Source organism: Ursus americanus, chromosome 12 (genome assembly GCF_024610735.1).
Source record: "Ursus americanus isolate L20-20 chromosome 12, mUrsAme1.1.p, whole genome shotgun sequence".
Taxonomy (NCBI): Eukaryota; Metazoa; Chordata; class Mammalia; order Carnivora; family Ursidae; genus Ursus; species Ursus americanus.
In genome coordinates this window covers 29,528,673-29,551,681 of record NC_142138.1, presented here as the reverse complement: position 1 = coordinate 29,551,681, position 23,009 = coordinate 29,528,673, and the positions used below count along the sequence as shown (strand labels likewise).

The 23,009-nt window shown below is 38.4% G+C and overlaps 1 protein-coding gene and 1 pseudogene across 6 annotated transcripts in view; both read left to right on the top strand.

Moving 5' to 3' along the window:
* The window catches only part of SLC44A5 (solute carrier family 44 member 5), a 382,764-nt gene that overhangs the window by 279,136 nt on the left and 80,619 nt on the right, over positions 1-23,009 (top strand). For all 6 annotated transcript variants that reach the window (XM_087866006.1, XM_045802007.2, XM_087866008.1 and 3 more), the window contains one exon: positions 4,745-4,818. In XM_087866006.1, coding sequence (XP_087722132.1) covers positions 4,745-4,818 — 74 coding nt within the window. The remainder of the gene's footprint in view (positions 1-4,744; positions 4,819-23,009) is intronic.
* Positions 1,488-2,459, top strand: LOC148109161 (cytochrome c oxidase subunit 6A1, mitochondrial pseudogene; annotated as a pseudogene).

Here is a 23,009-nt window from a genome sequence, read left to right as displayed (position 1 = left end):
GGGCATGGAGCCTGCTTAAGAGTCTCTCTCTCCCTCTCCCTCTGCCCCCATCCCTGCTCACACATGCTCTTTCTCTCTCTTTCTCTAAAAACAAAACAGTTTGAGGTTCCTCAAAAAATTAAAAATAGGACTAGTCTATGTCCCAGCAATTACACTACTATGTATTTACTGAAAGGATACAAAAATACATATTTTAAGGGATACATGCACCTCGATGTTTATAGCAGCATTATCAACAATAGCCAAATTATGGAAAGAGCCCAAATGCTCCTCAACTGATGAATGGATAAAGAAGTGGTATATATGTGTGCGTGTGTGTATATATATATATACATATATACATACATATATACACACACACACACATATATATATATATTTTTTTTACTCGACCATAAAAAAGAATGAAATCTTGCCATTTGCAATGAGGTGGATGGAACTACAGGGTATTATGCTAAGTGAAATAAGTCAGTCAGAGAAAGACAAATACCATAAGATTTCACCCTTATGTGGAATTTAAAAAACAAAACAGATGAACATAGAGGGGAAAAGAGAGAGGCAAATCAGAAAACAGACTCTTAACTATAGAGAACAAACAGGGTTACTGGAGGGGAGGGGGCTGGTGGAATGAGTTAAAAGGGCTATGGGTATTAAGGAGGGCACTTGTGATGAGCACTGAGTTTTTGTATGTAAGTAATGAACCACAAAATTCTACATCTGAAACTCTATATATTAACTAACTGAAATTTAAATAAAAACTTGAAGAAAAATAAAAATAACTTATTTCCCACAGTATACTTAGAATTGTGACAGATGCCTTGAAATCCAGAAGAAGGAAAAAATAAGATGCTACAAGTTGTAAAAATTTGAATTAAGCTTCGGCTTTGTTCCTGACTCACAAAATGGTGCCCAATCTATATTCGATATTTTGTCCAAATTCAATTTTCCAATGGTTTCCTAATGGTAATTTTTTCTTTCTGGTGGGAATATGTTTGAGGAAAGGAAGACAAACAGATGAATTAATGGGGAAAAAATAACAGGTAATTGTAATTACCTGAAAGCACACACACACACACAGCCCCCCATTTTTAAAAAGATTTATTTTTAAATAAATGGTGGGCACGTGGGTGCAGAGGAAGAGGGAAAGAATTTCAAGCAGAGTCCTATTGAGTGTGGAGCCTGTGGGGCTGTATCTCTTAACCCTGAGATCATGACCTGAGCCGAAACTAAGAGTCAGATGCTCAGCCAACTGAGCCACTCAGGCATCACTTCTTTTTTTTTTTTTTTTTAAGATTTATTATATATATATATAGAGAGAGAGAGTGCGCGCGCGTGCAGGTGTGTGAACGGGGAGGGGCAGAGGGAGAGAAAAATCTCTGCACTAGAGTACAGAGCCCCTACTGGCTAGATCTCATGACCTTAGCCGAAACCAAGAGTCCCACCCTGAACCCATTGTACCACCCAGCCACTGCGCCCCCTGTTTTTAAGAGGGAGTTCCTGAAATAACAAAGAGATCCAGGTCGAAAAAGGAAGGGGTAGCTGACTTGCTGGTTTCAGGGCTGCTAGGTTGGTCTGGGGGCACAGCTGGGGCAGTCAAGTGGCACCCACGAGAAGGAGGGCTCAACTCGCATGTGGAAGGCCCTCACCTACTTCTCGTGCTCCTCGGCGTGCAAGTGAGCATGCCGAACATGTTCCTGAGGTTGCACCATGGGGAGCATGAGAGACCCAAGTTCCCTACCCCCATCTCTGCATCAAGGCCAGGCCCTTTCCCTGGGGAGATGGTAACCGTACTTTATTCCGTAACTCTCATGTGAAGCCACTTCCCGCCTGGCTATAAAGATGAATAAAGAGAATCTGGGCCACTACCCAGTGGGGACCACAGCACTGGTTTGCACTGCACACAGACCAGAAAATTGTATGGACCAGAAAAGATATAACATAAAGTCACCTTCCTTACTTGTATCAAATGACAACCAGTTTACTGATCTTCCACCCCTTTGCTTTAGGCAGGAGAAAATTCACTGGTCTGGCCAGGGGGTATGGTCTACTATTCCTCCAGAGCAGTGTGCCAGAAAAGCAGACTTGAATACATTATCCTGCCTGGTCCCAGAATAGAATCCCCACACACATCAAAGTGTGAATTATTGAGAAATGCTATCCCACTATGGTGAGAGACTGCTGGGGGGATGGTTGTGTGGGCATGGAGTAGTGCCAGGTGCTGTAGCCGGTCCTTGGCACCAGAGAGAGAGAGAGAGAGAGAGAGAAACCATAGTGTAAAACCCCATATATGGAACCAAAACTCCAGCTGATGCTTATTCATCAGGGCCAGTAGCCGAGAAGTGGAGTGTGGGTTTTAGTTTTTAAAAAGTTTCCTTCTGGGCTCTGCTACTTTCCTTGTGTCCTGTCCTTTGAGATTGGTAAGTTTCTTTCAATCATTGCTAGTACCTGTTTACCTCTCCCTGTGCTTGCTATATAAAGTTATAAATACATAACATTATAACACTATGTGATATTAGATTATTATAAATAAGAATTATAGTATATAATTATATATAATGTAAATATATAGGTATAAACATAAGTATGTAATTCTAGGATGCTGGCCAATCTGACTGGCACTTCTGGTCACACCTCATCTTCCTCTTCTTGATGGTTTTGATTAAACACAAGGGCTTTAACAACTTCAGGATTTCTAATTAAGGCACACCAGTGTTCTAGTTTTCTCTCCTTTAATTCCTTACCTGCAGGCATTTATTAGATTTCACCCTATTTAACTACTGCTCTCAATTTAACAACCTCTCTGATAGGATGAGAACGTGATCTTGAGTAGGGTGTGTCAGAATGCATGTGAACCAGATACTCTCCTCACCTCCTGGCAGGTTTTTGCTTTTCAGTGACTGTCAACCAAAGAAATCTAAAGCACCTGTTTTCTTCTGTTTTTATTATCATTCTCATAGTTCTTAAATCCAAGTGAAATTTAAAATTCCTGAATCGAAATTGGATTTAAGCAAATGATAGTTTGTGGGTTGAGCATGATTAATTTTCTCTATGAAAGGTTCACTTCTGATTGTCGGGTAGAGTAATAGGTATGTGTGTGAAATTTTAGACATGGCCAATTTGAGGCATTACAGAATATTCAAATAATACTAGAATAACTACTAAATGAAAGGGTTAGGCATTGGAGATCTAATTATTTGTTCTACTTTACCCTCTCTCTACCTCTGTCTCATGGACCTTAAATAAGTCAACTCACCTTACTACCCCTAAAAACCTAAAAGTATTCTTAAGAAACTTGGGGCGCCTGGGTGGCTCAGTCGTTAAGCGTCTGCCTTCAGCTCAGGGCGTGATCCTGGTGTTCTGGGATCGAGCCCCACATCGGGCTCCTCTGCTGGGAGCCTGCTTCTTCCTCTCCCACTCCCCCTGCTTGTGTTCCCTCTCTCACTAGCTGTCTCTCTCTCTGTCAAATAAATAAATGAAATCTTAAAAAAAAAAAAAAAAGAAACTCACAAGGCTTGTGAAAGAAGTAAAGGTATAGCTGGGCTTTATCAATGGAAAGTATTACCGTGTCCGTTTACTATACAGCTATTATTCATTATTATTACTTCCACCATCACAAAAAATAGTGTGTAACTTGAACCAGGCTGCACTAAAACAGAGCATATATCCTTATGCTCTCAAGAGCAAGTTTTTGCTATGAAAGTTCTCATGTGCAAATTTTAATCCTCTCAAATAGTTTGATCTTTTTTCTTTACTAATAAATATTTCATTAAGTTTCAAATAGAGAATGGTTGGATTGTTTTTCACTTTTGAGGTATAGTTTTGGCCTTCCAGACCACTTACAAGCTGAACGAGATATAATATTAGGACTAGGAAATACATTAGTTGGAAGCCTTGAGTATTGCTGCTGGACCTCAGCTTGATTTGTGATCCTTGGCAAATCACTGAGTCTCTATCAAGCCAGTTTTTCTCTGAACCTAGTTTGACAATATCTAGTTTATGGAATGGCTGATAAAATTAAATTTGAGTCATTTCATTTTTTAATGCACTATACTATCGTGAGTATAGTTGCAAATCCAGTCCCCATAGAAAGTTTATGCAGTCAATCCTTTACTTAATAAATAGTACCATTTTTTTTTTTTTAAGAGAAGGAGAGAGGTAGGGGAGGGGCAGAGGGAGTGGGAGAGAGAGAATCTTAAGCAGGTTCCATGCCCAGCCTGGGGCTTGATCTCACAATCCCGAAGTCATGGCCTGAGCCGAAATCAAGAGTCAGATGCTTAACTGACCAAATCATACAGCTGCCCCACTAAGTAGTACCCTATAAATGTGCTTGTAGAAAGAGAATGTGGAGAGGGAGAAATGGAAAATGGCTTTTTTTTTTTTTTACTATACCATGCAGTGGGGAGGCACAATGAGGAAAATCATAATTTCAAATAACTTAAATTACAATTTCAAAGAAAAAAATATTTGCTTGATGTTGCTGGACTCATCTCTAGAAACCATACAAATAAAGAACCAAGAGAGAATAAATACTAAGAATTCTGAGGGAGCTTCTTTAATCCTGGAACTATGGCCATTCCATTGCTGCCAAAGTCTTTGATTGCAGAAATACATCTGATATATCTTTTGGAATTATTGGGTATAAAGTGGCATATGACTGTTACCGTTTTTCCCCTTTCCTGTATTTGTTTACGAGGTAAGATGGCGTTTGGGACCCCCTTTAATTCTGTATTCCTCTTGTCTCTAGGAGTTGTACTGATGTCCTCTGCTGCATCATCTTCATACTGTTCATCATTGCCTACATTCTTTTAGGACTTGTGGGTGAGTAAATACAGGTATAGAAGAGAGGTAAAATTTGCTACTGGAATAATACCTAAATCAATGCCACATTTTTAATATTAATCATTTTCTTCCCAAAGCCTTGTTATTATTGATTATTGTCTTTTCTGGAGCGAATGTGCCTCACAGGTACTCACTGGGAGCAGACTCAAAGCATAATAAACACAAAGTAGCTCATTCAAAGGCAAGCCCAAATTACTTACGTACATCCAATTATAAAGAAGGAAGAAAAAAGCTTATGGTTTTGGGGCGCCTGGGTGGCTCAGTCGGTTAAGCGGCTGCCTTCAGCCCGGATCATGATCCCAGGGTTCTGCGATCAAGTCCCCGCTCAGCAGGGAGCTTGCTTCTCCTTTTCCCTGTGCTCTCTCAAATAGATAAATGAAATCTTTAAAAACACCCCAAAACATGGTTTCTTTTTAATCATTTTTACTTGTGAAATTCTGTTAGGCAGCTAATTATGTTCACGTTTCTATTTACTAGTATGCATGATGGTCCAGATTAGTCGAGGTAATACATAAAGTTTTCTTTTTATAAGCAAATTAAAAGGAAGGAACAATTATTAAGAATTTCACCATCTAATTCATTGATGTTTAAGAAGTCTTATTGTCTTTATCAACCAGGAAGAGTTATTCTGTTATTTACTGTTAGGTTAAAGATTTTTCTAAAAAGATGAAAATAAAGAGGAAAAATACACAAATTATTTACATGTTTTAAAATCTACCAAGGGATTGTGAATATTTTCTGTAAAAAGCTTTCAGAATTGCATGTGAATGTATCACTTTTTCCCTCTGAGACTGAAGTCCTGTCCCTGAGATACTGACTTAGGAAACTTTAATATATTATTATGAGAGCAGGGGCTAGAAAACTTGAGTAATTCTAGTACCAGAAATGAATGTGCTGGAGTTAGTGTGGACAGAATGCATAAGCAGAAAGAAGGCGGTGCCTACCAGAGGAACAGTGGAAAATGTTCCTCAGTTTTATCTCCCAATAAGAGAAATACTTTGAGAATAGCAGCTGAAAGTAATTTTCAAAAGATCATCTCAGTAATACCATGCAAAAACTATACAGAATTGGAGAATTAAAAAAAGTAAGGCAGGAAGAAAAGTAGGGAGGGAAGAATAAAGGAGAATAAAGCACAACACTAAATAATGTTCTCTAAGACCTTCCAAAGATTCCCTTGGTATTTCTCCAAGCATTTTAACTTCTCAACATTAAGGCAGTTGTAGCACAATAAGAGTCTATATGTTGAATATTATAATAACATTAATTTTCTTACGCAATTAAAAGAATTTTAGCTTCTCTAACTTTGGGACACATCTTTCTTGTCTCTAATTTTTTTTTTTCAGTTGTTTTTACTTTTTTTCAGAGAATTATAATTGGTTGCATAAGACAAAGAAGACTTGGAGTCAAGTTGACCCAGGGTTTCCTCAGTTTGTTAAGCTCAGTTTAATTAATATTATTATATTAATTAAATATAATTAGTGCTAGTTTGTTAAGCTCAGTTTTCTCATCTGTGAAGTATAGAAACACCACTGTGCAGGGCTGCTATGAGGAGTAAATGAAGTGATATCCAGGTACACCAGTAATGGTACATAATACTGCTAGGCAGTATTTCATTTGCTGTCCTTGTGTAATCTAGTTGTTCTGAATTTTAATTGCTTTTAAATGTAATTTACTATATTGTTTCTATGGTAACCCATAATTTTGGTTATTAAAGTTTGAATGTACACAGGAACTTCATGAGGATCTCATACTGTGCCTGGAATCTTTCTGTCAGGAGATCTTATGGCATGTATGACAAATAAGTCTTCTCCATTTCTCAGAGTCAGTGTCTTGTAATCCACAGAGAAATGTGTCCTCCTTACACAGAGCTGGGAAAGCCACTCCCACTCTGTCTTCTGTTGACACAGTAGAGAAAAGTAATGGGAGTACACCCCATCATTGCCTCTGGAGCAAGATAAGAACTTTGCCTCTTTGTTTAAGATCTCCAGATTCGGTTTATAGATACCTTAATTCACATGAAGAAATTGAAGGATAAGTGTTCCTCACCGAAAAACTGTGTTCAATATTGGATTTAGTGATTCTTCCAAATTAATCCTGATGCCACTGATTAAAATGAATGACTCATAAAATTTACTTTATACACACACACACACACACACACACACACACACACGTCTCTCATTCCTGAACTACAAATAGTCTAGTCTAAGATAAACTTAACTCTTCAGTTATGTCCCATGTTGGATTAAAAAAAGAATGAAGAGAAACGATTAGCCGAGGTTACTAGGAGTGTGAAAAATTTTTTGACATGAAAGAATAGATACCTTCACCTGATGAAAGATGAGGCTAACTCAGTTTCACTGATGTGTTATAAGTAGTGAGTGTGAAAATCAGTAAAAGGAAACCTTGTTTAAAGTGGCTCTCCCACCTGCCACTCCTCATTGATTGCAAATCTAACAGGAAGAGACGTACCCCCAAGTCAATACTACTTTATTTATTTATTTACATATTTATTTATTTACTTATCAAACAAAGTATAATTGTTTTTATTTTCAAATTTTAATTCCAGTATAGTTAGCATACAGTGTTATTTTAGTTTCAGATGTACAATATAGTGATTCAACAAGGTCAATACTACTTTTGCGGCTACTTTACTATCCCAGAAGGAGGAAGAAAAGTTCTCTTCCCCAGCAACAGCCCAGCCAATGACCAATGAGAGACAATCATTAACTCAGCCAATGAGAAACCACTATACTTCAAATTCCAGGTTACTCCAATTGACTTTTTGTTTATAATAGCCCTCTCAGCTTCCTTTCTCCCGCCTTATAAACCCGTGCTCATCTCCTTTGCGCAGTTTTGTTGTAGCTTGCTCTGTTATTCCGAGTTAAACCCATTTTTGCTGGTGAAACAACTGGCAGTTTTATTTTTAAGGTTCATCGTAGTTTGGCATTTTTTGCCATTTTGTCAGATCAGGACCTTCTAAGGTGTATCTTTTGTCCATTTCTTTTCGTAAGAAGTTTTACCATGAAAGAGCCATGTTTCTTGCAAATTCTGCTGAGGAAAAAAACCTGTTCTATGCCGTTTATGTGGAATGTGGCCAGCTAGGGTATCACTGGGATGCAACAAAGGCACTTGACATTCGGCTAATGAAAAGCAGAACCTCTGTTCAAGTGAGTAAAGTGGAGTCTGGGTGGAAGGTAATCACATCTCCTTGAAAGATCAAACTAACGTTTATGATAATAGCTCTCTTTTGTCCCACTTCACTGATGGTTGCTATCCAATTATTGTACTAACTAGAAAAATGAATAGGAATATTTATTATGCAAATCGTCCTTTGTTATCCTTGTGCTAACATTATACAATAGCACAATTTTAGCATTTAATAAATTTTTATATTTCTTTATTTCTTCTTTTTAAAAGAATTTTAATTCCAGTATAGTTAAATACAGTGTTGAATGAATTTCAGGTATACAATATGATTCAACAATTCTGTACATTACTCAGTGCTCATAAGTGTACTCTTCTTAATCCCTTTCACCTATTTCACCCATCCCCCCACCCTCAATTTCTCAATAGGTGTCTGTATTTTGATTTGTCTCTTCATATTTCCTGTTTGTTTTGCTTCTTAAATTCTACATATGAATGAAATCATATGGCATTTGCCATATTTTTCTTTTCAAATGTATTTCCAGTTGAGCGTGTCAGTTCATAGTTATATTTACATATGAAGCACTTGGAATTAGGGTCCAAAGTTTGTTTTTGGTTTTGCTTTTCAGTCTTAGGAATAATTATTCCTATTAGTTGAGATGATAGGACATTCATACAAAAGTAAAATGATGCAATAAACCCTGAGAACTCTCACCGTGCTGTGAGGGGCCCAGACCGTGTGGAGAAGCCGTGTGTAGGGGTCCTGATCCTCAGGCTCAGCTGAGCTCCTAGGAATAGTATTTACTATCCGCTTCATAGGGTTTTCAGATGATTGAAGCCTTTGTCAACACGGGACTGCGTGGGCCCCAGCTGAGCCTTCCCCAGATTTCTGACTGCCAAAATTACTAGCAAAATAAAATGGTTGTATTAAGCCAGTGGGTTTGGAGGTGTAAAAATAGATAAGGAGAACAAATTTTGTACCTGGAAGCAGGATGCTGCTTAACAAAACCTGAAACGCAGCCATTGGTTTTTTGTTTGTTTTTTTTTTTTTAATTTTATTTATTTATTTGACAGAGATAGAGACAGCCAGCGAGAGAGGGAACACAAGCAGGGGGAGTGGGAGAGAAAGAAGCAGGCTCACAGCAGAGGAGCCTGATGTGGGGCTCGATCCCATAACGCCAGGGTCACGCCCTGAGCCGAAGGCAGACGCTTAACCGCTGTGCCACCCAGGCGCCCCACAGCCATTGGTTTTTAAACCAGAGCATGTTCAGAAGCCCAATGGGTTTGGAGGAAACTGTTAGAGTTTGAAAGAAAGTGAGAAAAATGCAATTAGAAACAGAAGAGAGGGTCACTTTGCTACATAGCGGTGACAGTTCGGCAACACTGCTGCAGATGGTAATGTGGGAAGTAGGAAATGTGCGTGATGAATTCAGCGATCTAGCTAAAGATCATGCTTAGGAGAGGAACCAACCCTGAAAAGCCTCATCCACACCTGGCCCTGACTTCGGTGATGAGATCCAGACTTTGAACCTGAGCCTGATGCTTTAATTGGATGAGGCTTCTGTGGATCTTGGGAGGGTATAAACATTTGATTGTGGCAGAAATGTAAAAATGTGTGGCCAGAGGCTGGACTAAGGTTGTTTTAACACATGGCTGTGACTCTTTGCCCTTCTTTCTGCTGAGGGGTATGGAATCCCAAGCTGGTGAAGCTTCTTCAGTAGAGAAATGAACTAAGCCAAATAAGACTAGTTAAGGGCCTTGATGTGCAAGTGATTTACAGATCAGTGGCAGAGGATTAATGGAAGGCCATCATGGAGCCACTGCACTTTTCAGTAGACTGGAAGTACCAAGTACAGAAAGGAGGAGGCTTTGCATAATGCTGTCTTAAATCCCTCATAGAATGAGGTAGAGAATAAACAAAGGAGCTAAATTAATAATTAAATGTAGTCAAACTTGACTCCATCATTTCTGGTGTGGGATAATAATATGGTCATATGTGTACTTTTCTATTCATTGCTTCAGGAAATCCAGCATATTGTTTTCTTCCCTGACTTGAGCTGCCCCCAAATGCCAAGGAGAGTGAAGTCTGTCTTCTGGTGTCTAGGTGGAAAGAGAGACCTTATAGTCTAACATTCGGCTGCTGTCATTTGATATCCTTTAGTTAATTGCTCATCTGGATCCTTCCACTACTGCAGTGGTTTCCTACACTAGGATCCAAAACATAGCTTTTAAGTCTTTATGCAGTGCTCAGCCATTTCTCCCCAAAGCACTACTAGGGTCTGATTGCAGCCCCTACTCTTAGGCCCTGGTATTCAGCCTAGGGGACCAGCTCAGTCACTGCCTTCATGGCAAGTTCCCTTTTGGAGTATCTGTATTCCTTTTGGCCTTAAGACCTAATTCAGGGTCATTCTTACCTGTACTAAATTGAAATCTCAGCAAAGTTTGAGTTCTTGTCCGTTTCTCATAAAGAAAATTGATCTTCCCCATCCCAAGGAGTACAAAAAAAGGAGAAACCATGTTTTTATAACAGAGAGATCACTCAGGTGACCATCTGAAGAGCAAAGATAATTCCAAGGTGACTTTGATTCTGTCTATACACAGAAATAGTGAACAGTTTATCTTACTAATAAATATAATATAAAAGATAAGTTATGCCTCACCAAGCATCTTGTTATACTTTGTGATCTTGATGGTATGATCTTATTGTTCACGGTAGGGGAAAACTGGTGATGGACAGTGGCTCTGATGGGACATCCTACTATGCTTTTAGTTTGAAACTAAAACGTGCCTTCCTATCAGAGCACAGCTTGGAAACCTCGTTTTAGCAAAGAAAAACTATTTCTTCCAATAAAAAAGTAAGAAATTTAAAGAGTTCTTGTTCCTTTATTTTTAAAATTGTTCTAGTAAGATTTTTCTTTTTTTTTTTTTAAAGTTTTTTGTGTTGTGATGTGCACTGGGTGTTATTCATAACTAATGAATCATTGAACACGACATCAAAAACTAATGATGTACTATACAGTGGCTAACTGACCATAATAATTTAAAAAAAGTTTTTCTTTTTCAAATTTTAATTCCAGTATAGTTAACATACAGTGTTATATTAGTTTTGGGTGTACAATATAGTGGTTCAACAGTTCTATGCATGACTCAGTGCTCATTGTAAGTGTCCCCTTAATCCCCCTCACTTATTTCACCCATCCTCCCTCCCACCTCCCCCTTGGTAACCATGTTTGTTCTCTATAGTTGTCTATTTCTTGGTTTGTCTATTTTTTATTTTTTTATGTTTTCTTAAATTCCACATGTGAGGGAAATCATATTTGTCTTTCTCTGACTGACTTATTTCACTTAGCAGTCTCCTTTCTACACTCATATTGTTACAAATGGCAACATTTCATTATTTATTATGGCTGAGTAGTATTCCATTTTGTGTGTGCACGTGCGGGTGCGTGCGTGCACACACACGCATACACCCCACCTTATCCATTCATTCATGGATAATTAGGCTGCTTCCATGATTTGGCTATTGGAAATAATGCTGCAGTAAACATAGGGATACATATTATCTTTTCAAACTAGTGTTTTCATATTCTTTGGGTAAATACCCAGTAGTGGAATTGCTGGATCATGGGGTAGTTCTATTTTTAATTTTTTGAGGAACCTCCATACTGTTTTCCACAGTGACTGCACCAGTTTGCATTCCCACCAACGGTGCATGAGGGTTCTTGTTTCTCCACATCCTGGCCAAGAAACTTGTTGTTTCTTATGTTTTTGATTTTAGCCATTCTGACAGGTGTGAGGCGATATCTCATTGTGGGTTTGATTTGCATTTTTCCTGATGATTAGCTATGTTCAGCATCCTTTCATGTGTCTGTAGGCATCTGTACATCTTCCTTGGGGAAAAGTCTGTTCATGTCTTCTCATTTTTTTAATTGGATTGTTTTTTGGGGGTGATGAGTTGTACGAGATCTTCATGTACTTTGGATACTAACCCTTTATTGGATATGTCATTTGCAAATATCTTCTCCCATTCAGTAGATTGCCTTTTAGTTTTGTTGATTGTTCCCTTTGCTGTGCAGAAGCTTTTTATTTTGACAAAGTCCCAATAGTTTTTTTTTGTTTTTTTTTTTGTTTTTTTTTTTTGTTTTTTGCTTTTTTTTCCCCTTAGGAGACTTATCTAGGACAATGTTGCTATGGCCAATGTCAAGGAAACTACTGCTTGTTCTCTCTTCTAGGATTTTTACAGTTTCAGATTTCACATTTAGGTCCTTAATCCATTTTGAGTTTAGTTTTGTGTGTGGTGTAAGAAAGTGGTCCAGTTTCATTCTTTTGCATATGACTGACCAGCCTTTCCAAGCTACTTGTTGAAGAGACTCTTCTCATTGCATATTCTTGCCTCCTTTATCAAAGATTTGACCATGTAATCATGGGTTTATTTCTGGTGCTCTATTCTGTTTCATTGATCTATGTGCTTATTTTCATGCTAGTCTCATACTGTTTTGATGCTACAGCTTTGTAGTGTATCTTGAAATCTGGGGTTGTGTTACCTCCAGCTTTTTTGTTCTTTTTCAAGATTGCTTTGGCTATTGGGGGTCTTTTGTGGTTCCATACAAATCTTAGGATTGTTTGTTCTAGTTCTATAAAAAATGCTCTTGGTAGTTTTGTAGGGATTGCATTAAATCTGTAGATTGTTTAGGGTAGTATAGACTTTTTAGCAATATTTATTGTTCCAGTCCATGAACATGAAATAGATTTCCATTTGTTTGTACTGTCTTCAATTTCTTTCCTCAGTATTTTATAGTTTTCAGAGTATAGGTCTTTCACCTGCTTGGTTAAGCTTATTCCTAGGTATTTTATTGTTGGTGAAATTGTAAATGGGATTGTTCTTTTAATTTCTCTTTACTTCATTATTTGTGTATAGAAATGCAACATATTTCTATATTGATTTTGTAACCTCTGACCTTACTAAATTCATTAATCAGTTCTAGTAGTTTTTGGTGGAGTCTTCATGGTTTGCTCTATTTAAAGTATCCTATTATCTGCAAATAGTGAAAGTTTTACTTCTTCCTTACCATTTTGGATGCCTTTTATTTCTTGTCTGATTTCTGTGCTAGGATTTCTAGTACTGTGTTGAATAAAAGTGGTGAGTGGACATCCTTGTCTTGTTCCTGATCTTAGGGGAAAAGCTTTCTGTTTTTCAGCATTGAGTATGATGTTAGCTGTGGGTTTTTCATTTATGGCCTTTATTATGTTAAGGTATGTTCCCCCCCTAAACCTACTTCTTTGAAGATTTTTACATGAATGGGTGTTGTATATGTCACATCTTTTTCTGCATCTATTGAAATGATCATATGGTTTTTATCTTTCCTTGATGTGATTTATATATCATGTTGATTGATTTACAACTGTGAACCACACTGCATCCCAGGAACAAATCCTCTATTTTTTTTTTTTTTTTATGTCTTATTTATTTGAGAGAGCATGAGAGAGCATGAGCAGAGCGGAAGGGCAGAGGGAGAGGAAGAAGCAGACTTCCCGTTGAGCAGGGAGCCTGATACAAGGCTCAATTCCAGGACCCTGGGATCATGACCTGAGCTGAAGGCAGATGCTTAACCGACTGAGCCACCCAGGCGCCCCAACAAATCCTCTTTGATCATGGTGAATGCCTTTTTAAATGTATTCTTGAATTCAGTTTGCTAATATTTGTTGAGGATTTTGCATCTATGTTCCTCAGAAATACTGGCTAGTAGTTCTCATTGGAGTGTCTTTATCTGGTTTTGTATCAGGGTAAATCTGGTCTCAGAATGAATTTGGAAGCTTTCCTTCCTCTTCTGTTTTTTGAAATGGTTTGAGAAGAATAAGTATTGCCTCTTCTTTAAATGTTTGGTAGAATTCACTGAAGCCATCTGGTCTTGGACTTTTGTTTATTGGGACTTTTTTGATTACTGATTCAATTTCATTGCTGGTAATCAGTCTATTTAGATGTTCTATTTCTTCCTGATTTAGTTTTATATGTTTCTAGGAATTTATCCTTTTCTTCTAGGTTGTCCAATCTGTTGATATATAATTTTTCGTAATATAATCTTTTGTATTTCTGTGGGATTGGTTATTTCTCTTTCATTTCTGATTATTTTTAAGTCCTCCCTTCCTCCCCCCACTTTGGATGAGTCTGGGTAAAGGTTTATCCATTTTATTGATCTTTCGAAGAACCAGCTCCTGGTTTCAAGATTTGTTCTGGGGTTTTTGTTTTGTTTCAGTTTCTATTTTGTTTATTTACTTATTTCTGATCTTATCTTTATTTCCTTCTGGCTTGCGGCTTTCTTTTTCTTTTTCTTTTTCTTTTTCTAGCTCTTTTAGATGTAAGGTTAGGTTGTTTGAGATTTTTCTTTCTTTCTTCTGGAGGTAGGCCTGTATTGCTATAAACTTGTCTCCTAGAATGGCTTTTGCTGCATCGCAAAGATTTTGAACCATTGTGTTTTCATCTTCATTCATCTCCATATATTGTTTGATGACCTCATTGATTTCTTGGTTGACCCATTCATTGTTTAGTAGCATGTTATTTATCCTCTCTGAATTTGTATTCTTTCTAGCTTTTTTATTGTGGCTGACTTCTAGTTCCACAGCATTGCTGTTGGAAAAAGCATGTTATGGCTTCCATCTTTTTGAATTTGTTGGGAATTGTTTTGTGGCCTAATATGTGATCTATTCTGGAGAATGTTCCACCTGCACTTGAAAAGAATGTGTAGTCTGCTGTTTTAGGATGGACTGTTCTGATACATGGTTTAGATCCAACCGTCTGGTCCAGGGTGTCATTCAAAGCCACTGTTTCCTTGCTGATTTTCTGTTTGGATGATCTATCCATTGATATAATTGGGGTGTTAAAACCCCTACTATTGTATTACTATTGATCATTTTCTTTGTTATTAGCTGCTCTATGTGTTTCAGTGCTCCCATATTGGGTGCATAAATATTTACAATTGCTATATCTTTGTGTTGGATTGTTACCTTTATGATTATATACTGTCCTTCTTTGTCTCCTGTTACAGTCTTTGTTTTAAAGTCTATTTGGTCCAATATAAGTATTGCTACCCCAGCTTTCTTTTCACTTCTATTTGCATATTCAGTGCTTCTTATCTCTTAACTTTTAATCTGCATGTGTGAAATGAGTTGTAGGCAGCATATAAATGGGTCTTGCTTTTTTATCCATTTTGTCACCCTATGTCTCTTGATTAGAGCATTTAGTCCATTTACATTCAAAATAATTAAGTATGTACTTATTGCCATTTTGCTGCCTGCTTTATGGCTGTTTTTGTAGTTCTTCTCTGTTCCTTTCTTCTCTTACTCTCTTTCATGGTTTATTTGCTGTTTTGGTGATATACTTGGATTCCTGTTTGTTTTTTGCTTCTTTATTGCAGGTTTTTATTTATGGTTGCCATTAGGCTCATCTTATGCATATAGTAGTCCCTATTAAGTTGATGGATTAATTTTGAATCAGTTCTTTACTCCTTTACCCTGCCCCTACATTTTAGGTGTATGATGTCATACTTTATATTCTCTAATTTTGTGAATCCTTTGACTGATTTTTATAGGTATACTTAATTTTACTGCTTTTGTGCTTCCTACTTTTCTACACTTTCTCCTACTTTTATGGTCTTTCCTTTCCATTCAAAGAGTCCCCTTTAACATTTCTTGTGGGTCTGGTTTAGTGGTCATGAATTCCTTTAACTTTTGTTTGTCTGGGAAACTCTTTATCTCTCCTTCTATTTTGAATGACAGCTTTGCTGGATAGAGTATTGTTGGTTGCAGGTCTTTTTCTTTCAGCATTTTGAATATATCATGGCGCTCTCTTCTGGCCTGCAAAATTTCTGCTGAAAAAATCAGCTAATAGGCTTCTGGGGTTCCCCTAATATGTAATTGTCTTTTTTTTCTCTTTCAACCTTTAAAATTCTTTCACTACTTTTTTGTTGTTGTTGTTGTTTTGCCATTTTAATTACTATGTGTCCTGGTGTGGACCCACTTGGGTTGATTTTGTTGGGGCTTCTCTGCCTCTTGCATCTGGATTTCTGCTTTAGCCCCAAGATTTGGGAAATTTTCACCTATTCCTCAAATTTTCTGCCCCCTTTTTTCTCTCTTCTCTTTCTGGGATCTATAGAATGTAAATGTTAGTATGCTTGATGGTGTCACTGAGTTCCCTAAGTCTATTTTCATTTTGTATTTTTTTTTCTCTTTCTCCTGTTCCTCTAGTCTACTATTTATTCCATCTAGTATATTTTTAATTTTAGCTATTGTTTCTTCATCTCTGATTGGTTCTTTTTGTCTCTTTGTTGAGGGTCTTACTGAGGTCTTTTCTCAAGTCCATTGAGTATTTTTGTGACCATTACTTTAAACTCTCTATCAGGCGTATATATTAATTCACTCCATTACATTTAGCTCTCTGGCTGTGATTTTTGTCCTGTTGTTCTATTTGGGACAAGTTCCACTGTCTCCTCATTTTGTGTAACTTTCTGTGTCTGTTTCTATGTGTTAGGAAAGTCAGCTACGTCTCCTGCTCTTGAAAGCCATTGCGTTATGAAGAAGCGGTCCTATAGTGCCTTGCAGTGTGATGTTCCCTGTTCACCAGAGCCTGGTGCTTCAGGGGTGTCTCCTATGTGTGTTGCATGCACCCTATTACTGTGACTGCATTTGCCTTTGGGCTACTTGTCTGCAGTGGCTTTTTGTTGTGGGCAGCATTTGGTACCTGTGTTAATGGGCCATTCTGGGACCACCTTGTGCTTGAGTTGAGTTAGACCAGGTGTTTGCTAGAGCTGAGGTAACAGCAAATGCAGCATACTTTCCTGGTCGCATCCCCTGAGAAGTTTTTATTGGTGGGTGGGACTGCAGTCAGATCAGGTGTCTGCCCCCAGCCCCCTACTGGGGCCCCATTCAGTCTGGTGCACGTGGTTATCTTCCCCTCTTCCTGGGTTAGGAGTCACTTTGGAGTTGTACCGGCCTCTGTCAGGGCTGCTTGCACACTGCTAGGTTTGTGGCACTGCCTTGGATGTTCTCTGGCCAAGGGTGTATTGGAAAGCACAGGTCCACAGGCGAATGCGGGGGCAGAGCATTTGGTGTCAGCAGCGTCCTCACTGGTCTACTTTGGGAGTGGGCCTGCAGCTGCCTGGGAGAATTTCTGCTGAGGCTGTTGGGGATGGAGGGGGAGATCTACAGGAGCCCGTGGGGCGGGCACACTGTTATCAAGCTAGGTGGAACGTGTTCAGGCTGCACTTGTTCCTGCAGGTGTCTGTGTATCTAGTTTGGGAGTGGAGGAGGGAAATGGCATCTGGCCAGCTCTTTGTTCTTGAAGTCTCCTGAAGATCCCTGCCCCTCTAGCACATGCTCTGAGATTAGTGACTATGTCTCCAAACCCTATACCCCAGGCATTTTTAAAAGTCTTGCTTCTAGGGGCACCTGGCTGGCTCAGTTGGTAGAGCATGCAGCTTGATCTCCATGTTCTGAGTTCAAGCCCCATGTTGGGTGTAGAGATTACTTAAAAATAAAAATCTTAAAAAAAAAATGCTGATTCTACGTTGTATCTGAGTGAGGCTGTTTGTTGTGCTGTCTCTTTAAGGGCGGGAACTCTGTTTTGGGGCCCTTCAGCTTTCCTAGAGCCAAGGTGCTGATTTTAAAGCTAGGTTTTAAGTCCCATGATTATAAGAACTTGCAAAGTTAGACCCCTTTGATTTTCAAAGCCAAATATTATGGGTGTTTGTATTCCAAGGGCAGGCCCCTGGTCTGGAATGCAAGGTTCTGTTTCTTTCCCCACCCTATGCCTGTGGCATCTCTCTCTCCCAGTGACGGTACCCAACTGCATTTCCACCCTTCCTATACTCTGGATGTGTTCTCTTTTCTATATGCAGCTGTGGAGAGTCTATTTTTCCGGTCTTTGGGTTGTTTTCTGGATGTTTACACTGATGTGGATGTTATCTAGTTGTATCCATGGGACAAGGTGAGCTTACGGTCCTCCCCATTCTTTTTCCTAGAAGTCAAGTAAGCTTTTATTAATGAAATTTTGTTACTTTTATAATCAAAACCAGTATTAAATGTCCTTTTTCATTCTTTACAAATATGTAACATTTATAAATTAATCTAGATACCTACACTTCCTCTTGTTTTGGAAGTCTTCATTTTAAGAAAGATAGCATTTAGTTTTAACTGTTACTTGAACAGATTTTTTTAGTGTTGAGGGAGATGTTTTTTTCTGTTCTATTTTGCTGAATGCATGCATTCTAGATCTTTTCAAGTAGAATATTGTTAGCATGAGAGAGACTGATTTGTGCTCAAGGACATGACCCTAAGCTCACCATTGGGTGGAGGAGGCCACCGGTGAGATGATAAACAACATTTTTCTTATCCGGGCAACTGGATATAGGACTGCTTCCAAAAATGTTTCTACAGCAGAAGTGTCATCAACACAGATTTTCGAATTCGGTATCATGTGTCCTATTATCTGCTTCATTGCGTTTGTAAATTGCTTGTGTTAAAAAGCCATAAGCACAATTTGGCAGGCCTGTTTCTCACATATTAAAACAGTTAAAATGTACCTTTAAGGGATACAAAATAATGATTTGAAAGCCAACATTCCCAACCAGCAAGTGTTTAGGGAATGCCTTAGCTGCCCCAAACAGATTTGCAGTTAATTTTTAAGTGTCAGTGCAAGCAGTTGGTCTAATCACATTTTCTCCTTGACAGAGGGCTTTTTAATGGCTGCAACTTCTGACTCAACCCGAGAGCACAACAGGCACGTGCTTTGCAACTGTTGAAAATGAGAGATAATACTAGATAATAATGCTTGCTCCTGGTACCTCAGTAACGTGCATTTCCTTGATAGGAGTGAAAGGATAATTTGCCTGAATAAAGTTTTTACCCATCTCTTACCAGTCTTTGCTTATCTGCTATGAATTACCCAAATAGGAATGTTTTACAAATAACTTTCTCTTACATGCACCACACACACACACACACACACACACACACACACACACACAAATGCACCAATTTTGCTTAAAGTGGTCTTTCAAAGTTATTTCTAAAACAGTGAGAAAATTAAGGGGAATAGGTGATTGATCTAGATTTATATCAATTGCGGTGTCACTTTGTCATTTAGTTTTATTCACCAGTACAACCCAGACAGTTTAATTCTAGAGCCTGTGCTCTTAACCACCATACTATAGCAACTTTTATTTAATGAAGAAGATAAGGATTCTTTAAGTAATAAAGGTTGCTAAGACAGGGAGCAGACTAGAACCCCATGAGATTCTCCTAATGCTTTTCTCTCTCTCCTTCTCTTCCCCTCCTAATTTCACACACACAGAGTTGGGCTTAAAACAGCAAGTGTCAGAGGAGTAAGTGGAAAGCAGGCATTCTTTTGCAAGCAAAAACCATGAATAATCTAACAGCTTCGGTCTTACCCCTGTGGGACTGAGTGTGTGTTCCCTTCACTGCAGTGCCATTGTTTGTATTCAATGTTTGTTTGCAAAATTAGCCTCTATTAAGTACACACTAAAGAGAGGAGCACAGTCTTTATGCTAATAGACACCTATTAATATAGGCTTGGTTTTTTTTCTTCAGTTAGTTTTATTTACTCTATAGGACAATCACTATGTCAGACAGTATCTCATTCTTTAGGATTTTTTGGCCAGGAAGACCTCAAATGATTTCATGGATCTTTCAAAAAAGATGTATTTATTAGTAGGTATTAATGAATATTACATGTAGCATTTTCAGATGTAATAAATTACACCAATTTTCAGGAATGATGAGAGCTCTTCCTTCATATAAAGCAGGGGGGGTGTTGCCAATTATGGCGCTACAAATAAGCAAACACCAAGATGAGTGACACTGACTGTGTGTGACCTTGAATTTTTCAAGGAAAATTTGAATAGGAAGAGAACAGCCTCTGCTGTGATCACAGGCTGGCACTGCGACCATATTATGCTAAAACCATCTCTCTCTAGTTCGTTTTAGAAAATAACTGAAGATACTGCCTGTCCACCGCATCTGGAACCATGAGTCAGCCTGTGTATGCACCACACTGCTTTTTCCTTTCCAGTACCCATCATGCCCAACCCCTCACAGGGCCTCTGTCCATGTGCTGATCTAATGGAAGCCTCTTTGTGCCTCCATTCATTTTCCAGGTCTCCACTCCTACAGTACCTCTACAAAGACCTCATCCCTGATCTCTCATTTGGTCATTGTCTTCTACGAATCCCTCTCTTTGTACCATTTTTCCTCCCTTGCAGTGCTTGTCAGAATTGAAATTTCATGTTTGTGCCATTTATTCATGAAGATCTCTTTCGCCCAATAGACTCTAGGCTCAGAGAGCAAGGACCTTTCTATACCCAGGGTCTGGTATAGTGCTGACACATAGTAGGCACTCAAAAAATATTTGTAGAATGAATGAAGAAAAAAATGAATAAATTTCTGTCCTTATTATTTCCACGTACTTCTTTACCATAAAAAAAAACCACCCTTATTTTCCAGTGTGAATCAAAACCTTTAAACAGGTTATGAATGTGATAGACCAACATTATCTAGAATAACTAGAAAAAGTATATTAAACAGCATAGAGTCAGTCTTGCTAATAAAACAAAGATGTGAAAAGGTTAATTTAGTTTCTTGGATATTTGGTTGTTTTTCTATTTTCTTTCCATTCTTTGTCTATTTTTTTTAACAAATCTTTCTCAAATATGCATTTCCCCCCTTATACCTCCTACAGTCACCCCTTGCATTTCAGACTCTGAAATTTAGAATGTGTGTCTTTCTGCTCTTTTCTGTTGTTGCCCTGTGTGGCAGTAAATTCTGATAAAAGAGAATCTGAAATCTTATACCTCTGGTTATTTTGTTTACTCTTTTGTTTTTAATGAAGTTCTAAATGTCTTGCTGAATATACCTAAAGTTCCACCCTTGGGTAGGCTGGTTACTTGTTCAGAATACAGGCTGAGTGTTTTTCTTTTTCCCCTCTGGGTTCCTTCTCTACCTGCTCTTCACCCTGCTCTGTCCCCTGAGAAACTAGCATATAACCCAAAGGATTACATCAATAGGTTCTCTTGTCCTGCAGCTTCCGATATGGTTTGGCCAGTGGGGAGGTATCAATAATAGATTGGAAGGTAGGAGAAGAAGTTTCTGAAATGTATTCTTCTGGCTCTCTTCCTGGCAAGTCACCTCAGGTTAGCTATACCTCTCTCCCTAAGGCTTCAAGTCTTGTCAGTCAGCTTTTCCATTTGGCTTCTCTTTCTGGATTTGGGTAACCTCTTCCCCCTTTTGCCACTTCAGTCATAGAGGTGAAAATGGCTCCCAATTGTTAATAGCCTCTAGGTTTTGCATCAGCTCTTATTTCCCATAACTCTACCTGTATCTTTATAAATATTTACTAAACTCTCTACAATTTTTCTGTGTGAGTATAACATGTATTTCCTGCCAGGATCCTGCCATATTCTTAAAACAAAAACAAAAACCCAACCCAACCTTGCAAGGTATTGCTTCCCAAGTAGTACTTTAAATGGATCTTCCATAGGGTGGTCAGCTGTTCATAAGGCATGCTGGTTCAGGGTTGGTCATCCGCTGCTGGCAAATTCGTCACGTAAGTATTGTTAGGAGCCAAGTCAGCCTTTTGGGTAAAACTCCATGTTATCAAAATCCCCACATACTCTTCATCCCTGTTTCATGATTACTTTTTCACAAAATCATTAAATATGTGTCTTACCATTTAAAAAGGGTCTTTACTAAGTAACCATATGAAACATCAACATCTTCATATTCTAGGTCCATTTTGAGTTCAGTCCTTCTAGTTATTTCTCAAACTTCCTTGCTACTGATTGTCTAATGTTTTTATTTTCAATTCCATGATAATGTGGCCAAATCGTTGGCTTCTGTTTATGAATAAATAAACGATTCAGGTCATCTCTTCCAGTCGAAGTAGATAGCCAGGAACATTTCCCCTGATCAGTGCCGACAGAGCCTCCTCAGCCATCTATAAATCTAGTTTAATTTTTTTTCCCAGTCAACTATCATAAGGCTTCTTTCATGAGTCATAGGTCCATGTTAAGACAGCGCCTCAGGAGTCAGCACACTATTGTAAGCGGTATTTTATGTAACTTTCTTGTGTCTTCATGACCTTCTCAAGCACTGTATGAATATACTACTCCTACTCAATAATGGAGTGCTGTTGGGCACAGCTAACTTTAGGCTTGATGGATCAGATAACATCTAGTTTTTGATGGGCTTCTTATGTCCCTGAGTGATCATTCAGGGTCCAGGAGCAACTTCTCAAAAGAACAGTTATTTGCTTGAAAACACATGAGTTTTCTCCAAAACCCTAGGGACCTCCAACTGTGATTCTCTAAAAGACATTTTCTATAGGTCCTCTACAGCATCCTGTTCTGAGTACATTATGCCATACCTACTGGCAGATCTACTTATACGGTAGCCTGGATTATCTTGAAAAGCATTTTATTTCTCTGGGCTTTACTCAAATCTTATAGGTGATTAGAGTTGTGCCTCTTTCTTAACAGAGAATGCAAGGTGCAGCCACTTATCTTTCACTTTGGAGGAGATATCTCTACTGGACTCCTCAGGTCTCTATTATAAGACTCTTGCATTTTCCTGAGATTTATTTCCCATCCGTTAGCATACATAAGACTTTCAAAGGCATCGAGATTACATACTTTCCAATATTCTCCAGATATTATCTTCAGGGTGCCATCAAATGTAAGGAATTTGCATGGTATCCTGTGGAGTAAGGATATTATCAAAACTCTGCAGACTAAATTGTGGCAAAGAGCTAAGAAGTCATATAGCCTTGAAGGAAGATAGTGAGGATGCAATATTCTCTGCCAGGTGGGAACAAATTCCCTTGGTGTTTTTTACTTATTGGGAAAGGTGGAAAGTTTTTGTTAGATCAGCTGCTGCATCCAAGGTGGCAGAGGCCACTTTGATTTTAGTAAAGACTATAACTTGAAGAACAATTAAAATTAAGCTCATGACTTAGTTAA